The sequence below is a fragment of the Cyprinus carpio genome, chromosome B6 (genome assembly GCF_018340385.1).
Source record: "Cyprinus carpio isolate SPL01 chromosome B6, ASM1834038v1, whole genome shotgun sequence".
Taxonomy (NCBI): Eukaryota; Metazoa; Chordata; class Actinopteri; order Cypriniformes; family Cyprinidae; genus Cyprinus; species Cyprinus carpio.
In genome coordinates, this window is record NC_056602.1 from 30,063,948 (window position 1) to 30,076,447 (window position 12,500).

Here is a 12,500-nt window from a genome sequence, read left to right on the forward strand (position 1 = left end):
TTATTTAAAATATAATTTTTTTCTGGCAATATACACTACAGTTCAAAAGTTTTAGGGTCAGTAATTTTTTTTTTTTTTTTTTTAAAGATATTAAAACTTTTATTCGGCAAGGATGTGTTAAATTGTTAAGAAGCGATAGCAAAGATTTATATTGTTAGAAAAGATTTATATTTTGAATAAACGCTGTTCTTTTTAACTTTTTATTCATCAAAGAATCCTGAAAAAAGTATCAGCTTCCAAAAAAATTATAACTGTTTCCAACATTGATAATTCTAATAATAAATCATCATATTATAATGATTTCTGAAGATCATGTGACACTGAAGACTGGAGTAATGATGATGGAAATTCAGCTTTGATCACGGAAATAAATTATATTTGAAAGGATATTAAAATAGAAACCATTATTTTATATGTGACAGCAGTGAAATCAATGATCTGTGATGATGTGAAATCATCATTGATCGGCACTGGGCTTGTTCCGATACGTGAGTGTGAGGGTGACCCGAGGGCGTCTGTCATAGAGGTCAGAGGTCAGCAGAGCAGATGGTGCTGATGCAGCGAGACGTGCAGATGCTGAGGTATATGCTGACCAAAGTTTGGGGTCGGTAAGATTTTTAAATGTTTCTGAAAGAGGGCTCAAGGCTGGGATTTATTTGATCAAAGATACAGTAAAATTGTGAAATATTATTACAATCTAAATTCTCTGGTTTTCTATGTGAATCTCTGTTAAACTGTAATTTATTTCTGTGATGCGCAGCTGTATTTTCAGCATCATTACTATTCAGTGTTAAGTGTTATTTGGTCTTCAGAAATCATTCTAATATGCTGATTTGCTGCTTTTGTGATTTTTATGATTGTTGTATATGTTTGAATATTTTTGTGGAAACTGCTGTGATACATTTTATTTTTCAGGATTGATGGATGGAAAGTAAGTTGAAAAGAATTTATTTTATTTGGAATTGTTTTGTTTTGTTATATTTTTATTTACTGTCACTTTTGATCAAATGAATGCATCCTTAATGAATAAAAGTGTTAATTTCTATTTTCAATAAAAATATGGATAGATAAAATTCAAATATTGTATAACTCAGATACTATTATAGTTTTTGTTATTTTAAAGAATGCATTTTTATATATTCTGGTTTCATGTTAATTTTAGTTAAAGTTGTAGTACTTTTGTCATTTTTATTAGTTTTTGTAATTTTTTTGAATATGTCTATATAATTTGTATACATTTTTATTTCAGTTTTTGTTTTATAGAAATGCTAGAGAAATGTTTGTGTTTGTAGCTAAAAAATTAAGTTTAATAATTTTTATAATTTTTATTTTTTTAAGTTGATTTAATTTTAATTAACTATAGCAGCCACCACTGAGTTTTTACAATAAAATTCAATTTTTTCTTGTTAGTTGAAGGCTTCTTGTTTATTTACCGCGGTTATTCCCGTATGTAACCATGATTGTTCATTGGTCGTGTTTTATTTCTGAGATCAGCGCTCAATAATAATCTGCGTTACAGCTGCGGTGAACGATGCAGTTCCTGCACTGAAGTGAGAAACGAGTGTTCAAACGTACTTCCAGTCATCCTCCGCTCAATACGCATCCGTCATCAGCTCTTTTTTAATCTGTTCTGTCAGTGATCAATATTCCCTCACTTATACCTCTTTAATCAATCGCTATGATCGGTTCGATTCCAAAGACACATGCAGCTAAATTAATTTACTGATTGAATACATTAGCAGCCGCACTGATGAATGTTGTAACAAACGGCGACATGCTTGTGTTCAGCTGCTGCAGACTGATGAGCGTGTGTTTGGATGTTTGCGGATGGGAATCAGATGAAGCTGTAATGAAGACGAGAGCAGCTCATGTGTGATGTGATGTTTATTCTCTGCTGCTCTTTTGACCCAATCACTGAAGCTGTTCATTGAAGTCTTCATTTAAGATCTGTTAAGCTCTGACAGTCAGTGCACATATTCAAACTCACCATATCATGATAATGTCAATGACAAGTTTGAAAATGTGCTGCTTGATCCTTTCAGTGAGGAGTACGGACGCCTGTTTCTGCCACAGAATAAAAAAATCTGTATATATAAAAGGTAGATATAAAATGTTTTTTGCAATTATGCAAGATGCAAACTCAGAATTGCATGATATAAACACAGTTCTGAGAAGAAAAGTCTGTTGTGTGAGATAAAATTTTGCAGTTGCAAGAAAAAAGTCAGAATTGCAAGATATAAACTCGTAATGGCAAGAAAAAAGTCAAAATCACAAGAAATGGCGTGGAAAATGAATTGCAAGAAAAAAGAATTGAAAGAAATGTCAGAATTGCGAGAAAAGTCAAAATTGCAAGAAAAAGAATTGCAAGAAAAGTCTAAACTGCGAGAAAGGTCAGAATTGCGAGAAAAAATTATTGCAAGAAAATTCAGAATTGCGAGAAAAAAGAATTGCGAGAAAATTCAGAATTGCAAGAAAAAAGAATTTCGAGAAAATTCAGAATTGCAAGAAAAAAGAATTGAAAGAAATGTCAGAATTGCGAGAAAAGTCAAAATTGCAAGAAAAAGAATTGCAAGAAAAGTCTATAATGCTGGGAGGGTGGTAATTGTTGGGAGAAAATTTTTTTGAGAGAATTTTGAGTTTTGAGAGAAAAGAATTGCGAGAAAATTCAGAATTGCAAGAAAAACGAATTGCGAGAAAAGTCAGAATTGCGAGAAAAAAGAATTGCGAGAAAATTCAGAATTGCAAGAAGAACGAATTGCGAGAAAAGTCAGAATTGCATGAAAAAAGAATTACGAGAAAAGTCAGCATTGCAAGAAAAAAGAATTGCGAGAAAAGTCAGAATTGCAAGAAAAACGAATTTCGAGAAAATTCAGAATTGCAAGAAAAACGAATTTCGAGAAAAGTCAGAATTGCAAGAAAAAAAGAATTGCGAGAAAAGTCAGAATTTGCAAGAAAAAAGAATTGTGAGAAAAAAGAATTGTAAGAAAAGTCTAAATTGCGAGAAAAGTCAGAATTGCAAGAAAAAGAATTGCTGTTAAGTCAGAATTGCAAGAAAAAAGAATTGCGAGAAAAGTCAGAATTGCAAGAAAAAAGAATTGCAAGAAAAGTCAGAATTGTGAAAAAAGTCAGAATTGCAAGAAAAAAGAATTGCGAGAAAAGTCAGAATTGTGAAAAAAGTCAGAATTGCAAGAAAAAAGAATTGCAAGAAAAGTCAGAATTGCAAGAAAAGTCGAAATTGCAAGAAATAAGAATTGTGAGAAAAAGAATTGCGAGAAAAGTCAGAATTGTGAGAAAAAATTCAGAATTACGTGATATAAATTCACGATCACAAGGAAATTCAAAATTGTGAGAAAAGTCAGAATTGCAAGAAAAAATTGCAAGATAACTAAGAATTGCGAGTTAAAAGGTCAAAATAGCAAGGAAAAAGTAAGAATTTCGAGATATAAGAATCACAAGAAAAATAAAAAATAAAAATGCAAGATAAAAAGTCATACCATATTTTTATTCCATGGCTTTTTGTTATTGTGTGTGTATGTGGGTGTGTGTGTGTGTGTGTGTGTGTATGTGGGTGTGTGTGTGAGTGCGCATGAAGGTTTTCTTGCCCTGTTCTCTATTGTTTTCCAGTATGTGCCGGTGTGTGTCAGATGATGAGAACAGAATAACGTCAGATACTGTAAGCACCAAAAGCGTCTCTGTTTCCAGTCAATCAGTCTTTATTAATATTCACACACTCTCCGGACTAAAGACAAGAAGCAAACAGAGCAGAAGTGACACGAGGACAGATCTGTGTAAATAGAGCAGCGACAACAACATGTAAAAATAGAAATGTCCCAGAGAGATGGTCGAGAGACAGCGTATGAATTATGAACATCGCTCTAGAATGATGCGTGTTATTGATCCTGTGTTCACGCTGATTACAGTAAATGTGCTTTTCTTGAGTCATTGATAATCATTTCTTCACTCTAATAGTACAAGTGCAAAATCCAATCGTGTTTTGGGCGTTTAATTATTCTGTGTTTCTGTCTTCAGCAATTAATACTGAATCCATCAGGACTAAACACATCACAGAATCAATGCACTGCTGATTTATTATTGATTCATGTGGATGTGTTTGATTGTGTACACAATATCTGTACATACTAAGATGTAAACATGAAATGATTCCATTAAAAAAAATAATAATAATAAATCTGAATTGGTATTAATTACAGTCATCTTTATCAAATTTCTTAGTCATACTGTATGTTTGTTTTTCATTTTTAAAGACATTAAAAATGTCAAATATTTAATTATATTTAAATGTTTAAATATAATAAAATATTGTTATAAAGTTTAAATATAATTAAATATATTTATAACTATTGTTTCATTTTAAAGTATTATATTTATATATTTAAATGTCTGTTTATCCGACTAAAGTCAAATATTTGTGTTTGTTATTTTTAAAGGTGCATGGCTTGGAGAAACAGGTGGGCAAATCTCTGGATTATATGGAGCAAGGACCATCCGGCACAGTCTTCAAGAGCCTCCCGTACTCTGTTCCCGCTCCGTCAGGAGGCGTCAAACCTCCACACCAGACCTCCAGGATATTCTCCACGCTGGACCACACGCCCACGAAGCCCAAACCGCCCACCTTCAGCTTCCAGAACCCCTACGAATGGATGCGAAACCAGTCGCAGCTCCTGGATCACACGGGCTACCGTCCCAAACGCAAGCCCTCCCTCAAACCTCCATGGACTAAAAAAGATCTTCGGCTGGGGCGACTTCTACTTCACCAAGACGCTCAAGTTCAGCCTGCTGGTGACGGGGAAGATCGTGGACCACGTCAACGGCACGTTTACAGTCTACTTCCGCCACAACTCCTCCAGTCTCGGGAACGTGTCGGTGAGCATCGTTCCTCCGTCCAAAATCGTTGAGTTCGAGGTCCTCCAGAACCCTCTTCACCCGGAGATCCAGTTCCACCAACAGCACCAGTCCACCGTCGACCCCAAAGACGTCAAAACCTTCAACTGTCGCGTCGAGTACGAGAAGACGGACCGCTCCAAGAAGCCCAAACCCTGCCTTTACGATCCATCGCAGACCTGCTTCACCGAAAACACCCAGTCGCACTCGTCCTGGCTCTGCGCCAAACCCTTCAAAGTCATCTGCATCTTCATCTCCTTCTTCAGCATCGACTACAAGCTGGTGCAGAAGGTCTGTCCGGACTACAACTTTCAGAGCGAGCATCCGTATTTGGGATGAGGCGGCTTCACCAGGCATTTTCCATCTGCGTTTTATTTGTATATGTGACCCTCACTCTTAAATATAAAGGTGCTTCACAATGCCATAGAAGAACCTTTAACATCTGAAGTGTGTGTTGGCTGAATGTCACGTCACTTTCACTTTCACTTTTGTGGAACCAAAAATGGTTCTTCTATGGCATCGCTGTGAACACAAAAGCAGTCATCAGTAGCACAGGTATATTTGTAGCAATAGCCAACAATACATTGTATGGGTCAAAATTATAAATTTTTCTTTTATGCCAAAAATCATTAGGATATTAAGTAAAGATCATGTTCCATGAAAGATATTGTGTAAATCTCCTACCGTAAATATATCAAAACTTAATTTTTGATTAGTAATATGCATTGCTAAAAACTTCATTTGAACAACTTTAAAGATGATTTTCCTTTCTCAATATTTAGATTTTTTTGCTCCCTGCCATCAGATTCCAGATTTTCAAATAGTTGTATCTCAGACAAATCATATGTGTCTCCTAACAAACCACACATCAATGGAGAGATTATTTATTCAGCTTTCAGATGATGCATAAATCTCAATTTCAAAAAAATTGATCCTTATGACTGGTTTTGTGTTCAAGGGTCACATTTAGAAAGAATCGCCCGAATCCCTTCAGCTCTTAATATTGGTTTCTTTATGCTTTCGTCTGTTTTCGTCCGTCGACTGTAAGACCAACAGGGAACGCGTCGTTTTTCTACTGATCCTGCTTATGTCTTTCAGAATGGAGACGAAAACCAGCTGAGATCTGGTCTCTAATGGTCTGATCAGGGTTTCACATCAGACTTCACTAGCTTGGATGATGATGGAAATATAGTCTCTATAACAGTTGGATGAAAAAAATATGGATTTTTGATGTCAGTCATGAAGGAAGGTGATGAAGACACACACTTATTTTCATTAGAATGACGTGCAACGATGAATCGTTCAGGAGCATGAATTAGTTTTGACTTCAAGATGTACACAAAATATGATTATGATTAAGAAAACCTGGGTAAATTTGAGAAATGAAGCAAAACCTTTAAGATTTTCCTAGCACTGTCAAACGATTAATCACGATTAATTGCATCCCAAATAAAGTTTTTGTTTACATAATATATGTGTGCATACTGTGTATATTTTGATTATATATATAGATAGATAAATACAAACACCATTCATGTAAATATTTTAAGAGAAATATTTTGTTTATATATTAGTAAATATATTTATAGGTTTATATATAACATAGAATAATAGACTGTAATATATTAAATTTGTAAATAGGTTTCTAAATATATACTGTATGTGTGTTTATTTATTTATACATAATAGATATACACAGTACACGTACATATATAAACAAAAACTTTTATTTTGGATTAATCATGATTAATTGTTTGACAGCACCAGATTTTTCCCTTAAACTCGTAAAAATAAAGTTTCTTAGAAAATCATTTTTGTTTCCTCAAAGAATATTTCAGTGAGCATTTATTAAAATAAACACTTTTTTTTTTTTTTTTACTTTTTGAAGATTTTTTTATGATCTAAAGTTATCTTAAGACTTTTTTTTCTATCTATGAAGTGCTGTATGTTTTTTTGGTTGATTTTAGAATCTTCTTCTTGTTGGAATTTTTTTTTTATATAGGGCTTTTATTTTGAAGAGTGCAGATTCATCAGCTCCAAAGCTTCCAGGATAAGCAGACTATCTGAGTCGTTATTGGTGGAATAATGAACAGATCCAAAGGAATGTATTTAACAGAATGTTATCCACCCCCGTATGAATCACCTTTATATATTATGAAATTAAAGACATAGCTTATCTATTTACTAGCTCTGAATAAAGCTGGAAGAGACACAGATGGAATGATTCCCGGTTCATTCTCTTGTTTTTAAAGTCAAGCATCAAACGGAAGCGACTTTCTTTATTTTCGGACACCGATCAGTCTGTGAATCAGAGATATGAGAGGAATGCAGAAGTTATTGCTTGATGATGTGTATAGTATACATGGGGAAAATTGTGTGTAAATAATGTATCACAAATAAATGATTAAATCTAACCTTCCTGACCTGCTGTTATTATCAAACTATTGATGATGATGCTGCTTTAAGAAAGTCTCAAGGCTGTATTTATTTCACACGTGCTGACACTTCTTCTGTAAGTATGATTATTTTACTATGGTAAATTATTGTGCATATAGTGTAAAAAGTGCATTTTCTCCACACAGTCTGTTTGTTTTTTAGGGTCTGATCACATCGCAGAAGCTGAAAGAGAAAACATGCCTCATTTACTATTAAGTATGTGTTTGTGTTCATAGAGTGGGGTATTTTTCTTGTTAAATTATTTTGATATAAAAAAAAAATCCAGTAGAAAAACTAAAGATAAAAACAAAAGTGACAATATATTTATATATATGATAGTTCATCATTACGATCTCTCCCCTTCTCATTAATGTTGGCTTATATCAGAATGATATTACCATGATTCAGAATAATATTTGATTATATAAGAATGATATTACCATGAATGCATGGAAATAAATGTGTTTGTGTGTGTGTGTGTGTGTTTGTGATAAATTCCTATAATTTGTTTTTTTTTAGGGTTTTGAAATGAATTACTGCAATTGCAAGCATTCATTTCTGCAATTTACTGTACATTTTTGTCTGAGAGTTATTGAGGTGATATTTCAATCCATGTAATCAGCAAATAATTATTGGTCAATGATTGTTATTTTTGTGATGCATGCATTAATTTGTGAGATTACATTGATTGATAGATTAAATTGAAATTTACAGGAAACTCAAATTAAAATATTATAAAATAAAATATAAAATAAATAAAATTATTAAACTAAACTGAAATGTATTAATATATTTAAAATGTTTAACTTATTGATGCTGGCATGATAAAATTTCTAAATTTTTTTTAATTTTTTTTTTTGTTTTGATGAAATATAAAAATAGTTAGCCTAAAAAAATACAAGGCACATAATAGTTAGCCTAAAAAAATACAAGGCACATAAATTGGACAAAAACGCAACATTACTAAAACCAACTAAAATTTAAAAATATAAACTAATTTAAAATATTTATATAAAAAAAACTAAATTGTATGAAACACCAGAAAAAAAGGATATGAATAATAATATCTAATGCAATTAAATAAATAAAAAAGCATAAAATTACAGATAAATTGGGAAACTAATTTAAAATATTTATATATTTATAAGTAAGTCCTGACGTCAGTTTGTAGTCCAGCGTCTTGAACCCCGACTGCGCAGCTGCCGCTTCTATGACAGGACTACATTTCCCATGAGCACTCGCGGTTCTCAATCCGCTGTCTTTTGGCAACAGACGAAAACCGTGCGAACGCAAAACCTGCTGTAACCAGGAGAAGTTGGGTCGCTTTACCATGTTAACTCTGACACTGAGACAACTAATCAGGGTGAGTTTATACACGCATGACGCACAGTTTGTGGATTTTGTTTATAAAATCAGAACGGGGATGATATTGATCACATTGTTTGTGCATGCATGATAGAATATGCATCAGAAGCGTTTTGTGTCGATGCAGATGTCACATGCAGACCCGTGCATGAGAGTGTTACTGAGTCGCTGGAGGCTCGGATTGACGTGGCACTCGGTTTTTTAAAGGGCTGCTGTTTAAAAGCGTGATTTGAGTTTGTAGTTTTGTAGTCCAGCAGAAGTTTAACAAACTACGACTTTTCAGTTGCATGACAGTCTTTGACAGTTCTGAATTTATTGTGGATTTGTGAGCTGTCACTATCTCAAGCTCAAAGTTGCATACATTTACACTAACTAAGGGATGTAACCAGCAGATCTGTGTTAACTAGTCTGGTTATACTGGTTAGGTGATGCAACTACGCACATGCATCTCAACACATAAACATGCAATGCTTTATTTACTAAATGTATTGCTTTAACCTGTGTTTTTGAATCTGATATCTACGGAAGCCTGTTTCTACCTTTGCATTAAAAAAACAAAAGAAAAAGAAATAACTGTGTCTGAAATAATCTCCTTTTTCAGTTTTGTGTGATAAAACGTCGCTGTTAACTCTTTATGTTTGATTATGAGGTGGAAATAAAAATGGGGAAAAAACAGAATTGCAAGATGAAAACTCTTAATGTTGAGGAAAAGAGTAAGAATTGCAAGAAAGAAGTTTATATATTGTGCATTTCTGAGAAAGTTTTCAGAATTTCAAGAAAGGAGTCTGTGTTGTGAGATAAACAGTCTTTTGCATCTCAAGGTGTTTTATCTTTTCTGCTGAGTTTGTAAGTCTTTTGCATCTCAAGGTGTTTTATCTTTTCTGCTGAGTTTGTAAGTTAAGTGCAGCACAATATATTTCTATACAGGTATTTATTTGGGTCTGTGTTTCACGTGCTTTCATGCTTTCGCTGTTGTGGGAATGAGTTAAACGTGCTTCTGAATATCAAACAAATGCATCTTTTGTGTTTGTCTGTGACTGAATTAACATGATTTAGTGAAGGGCATTAGTTAGTAGCTGCTTCCGTTCTGTAGAAACGGTTTTCTGAGCAGAAAATCACAATGTTTGTATTTCTACAATCGAATCTGAAGTGTTTGATATTGATTCTTCAAGTGCTGTTGCACTAAAGAATCAGGTTCTTTATCGCTCTTTTGTCTTGTTTTCCAGTAAAAAAAATAAAATAAATAATAATAAATAAATTTGCTTTAAGCTTAACATTAACAAAATGCTTCTGCAAAATATTTTTTGAAAAAAAAAAAAAAAGTCATTTTAAAACAATTTTTAAACCTGAGTTTGAAAAAAAAGAGAATGAGAATAAATGGTTTATAGTATTCTCTTCTTAAGGATAAATAATTTTAAGGATGTTTAAACCTTTTTTGTTGGCACTGGCATGTTCCTAAGAAATGCATGAACCAATAAAAATAAAAATATTTAATGTAGCGCAAGTTTGCTTTGGGTAAAGAAAAATATATATATTAATTAATTTTTATTTATTTATTTTTACAATATCATTTATTACAAAAAAACTCTGCTGTGAATCTGATAGTATTGCTTTTTTTTAACATTATTTCATATTTCTTTTAACAGCATATAAACTTATAAATAATTATATAAACTGTTGTAATGTTTAAAAACAGGAGCTATTTAAAAAACAAGTGTAGTATATTGGTCAAAGACGAAAAAGGGTTTAAGCATATAAACATTAAGTTTAATACTGCTTTAAATTGTTTTTTCCCACAAAAAAAAAAAAAAAATGTTTAATTTAATTGCAATTTTGTTTACGTTTTTCTGAGCAAAAAATAAATATCATACATTTTTTCCGGATTTACAGAAGAGACGCACTAAAATGTCATTCAGTGTAACAATCTCGTCAGGAATATTTACAATTTATGACATATTTAAAGTCTAATTACTTTCACCCTAAATACTAATTAGTTGTAATTTTATATTTTTAAAATTTTTTCTAGTCTTTTTTGTATTTGTGAGTTAGTTTTTGTTTTTAATTTAAAATAAAGTTTAATTTTATCTCTTATTCTTTTATATGTTTAAATATCAGAATAAGCTTGTTGTTTAAATTTTTACATAAATATTGTGTCACACTGAATGACAATGTAACATTATTTCAACCAAATTTTGACATTTTATTCTCCAAAAACTTATTTGAAACCTTAAAAGTAGACTCTTTACTTATATTTAATGTGCTTTTTATGGACACAAAATCACATTTGTACATTTCTTTCTCTTTATGTTAAACATTGTTTTGTTGTTGCTGCCAAACAGGACAGAAAGAGTGGTGTTTTTTAAACTGGACGTCTCTTTATGTTAAACATTGTTTTGTTGTTGCTGCCAAACAGGACAGAAAGAGTGGTGTTTTTTAAACTGGACGCAGGTTCATGAAGGGTCACACTTTCATTTATTGGGGTTTGACGTCATCTTATCAGTCGTCTTTCATAAGCAGCTGTAGCCAGCCACTCGATGATTAACCTCATTCCTGCAGGTTCATCTGAATCTGAAGAATTCAGTAGATCACAGAAAGCCAAATAAGTGGTTTCAGAAGGCTTTAAAGCACGTTTATGTGATGCACATCATCAGAACTGGTTCAGTGTGTGTCTGCTGGTCTGAAACTGTTGTGAAATTATCCACCTCAATCGTAATAAAAACAACAAAGCACAAAAAGAAAAGTCACTCGCTGCTCTTGACTGAAGAACATTAGTACAGTTGCTTTAATAAGAATCTATGTATAATTTATGCAGTCAAGTGTTTTATTTTTATATTTTTTGATTCAATACTGCTAAATACACTCTATATGGAGAAAATAAAGCACTGTTTGTTTTATTTGTATGTTATGTGTATTTGTAATTTGTATCTTTTGCTCTTACTTTTCAATAACAATGATAAATTAATGACAGATTTTTATCTTCGCCCACATTGGCCTAAATATCTGCCATTGTTTTTTTTAATCATTGTTTTTTCTAATTCTGCTTATTATTTTGTGCTTTTTGTGTGGGTTTTTGTTGTTATTGTTTTTGTGTTTTTAAAACGTTAAGGAGGTTTTTTTTTTAGACACATGTTTTTTTATTGTTATAAAGTATCTGCCAGTTGTTAGTTTTTTTTTATTTATTGCTAGATGTACTGCTGTGACTGTGACGCTTATTTTAGTATCAGTTGTTTGAATTCGTTTTTATTTGTTTTACTTGTAGTTTTTTTTTTTGGGGGGGGGTGTATTTTTTGTTGTTTTTTAAATGATTTTTATGTAGTAAACATATTCTGTATTTTTTTTTTAATACTTTTACTTTTGGTAGTCGTAATAATATTGTTTATTGTTATTATTGTTGTTGTTGTTGTTATTTTAGTACACCAAGTTAGATGCATCAATAAAAACATCAATAAAAATTCATTGGCAACAAGTGAAAATGAAAGTTTTTATATTTACATTTTTATTTCAGTTAAAACTTTTTTTTTATTTGTTTTTTTTAATTTTGTTTTTTTTTTTTTTTACATAAAATAATTATGTATTGAGTATTATTTCTATTTATTAATTATATCCTTTATTTTGTTTGTGTGTGTGAGTGACGAATCACTCTGAATGATTCACTGAGCTGATTCAGAATGATTCATTAGTGAATCAGCCTGATTCACTCGCGCCTGTGTGCATTTATGAATTGCGTATGACGGTATTATTCATTAGGGGGAGGAAACACGATAGAAAGACGTATTTTATGTTTAATGTTTTTGAGT

General features: G+C 32.0%; 1 protein-coding gene and 1 pseudogene across 1 annotated transcript in view; both read left to right on the forward strand.

Moving 5' to 3' along the window:
• The window catches only part of LOC109097174, a 49,331-nt pseudogene extending 43,987 nt beyond the window's left edge, over window positions 1-5,344 (forward strand).
• A 3,202-nt stretch (window positions 5,345-8,546) lies between these two features.
• The window catches only part of LOC122137720 (serine hydroxymethyltransferase, mitochondrial-like), an 18,165-nt gene continuing 14,211 nt past the window's right edge, over window positions 8,547-12,500 (forward strand). The window contains exon 1 of the mRNA XM_042726707.1: window positions 8,547-8,701. Coding sequence (XP_042582641.1) covers window positions 8,669-8,701 — 33 coding nt within the window. The 5' untranslated portion in view covers window positions 8,547-8,668. The remainder of the gene's footprint in view (window positions 8,702-12,500) is intronic.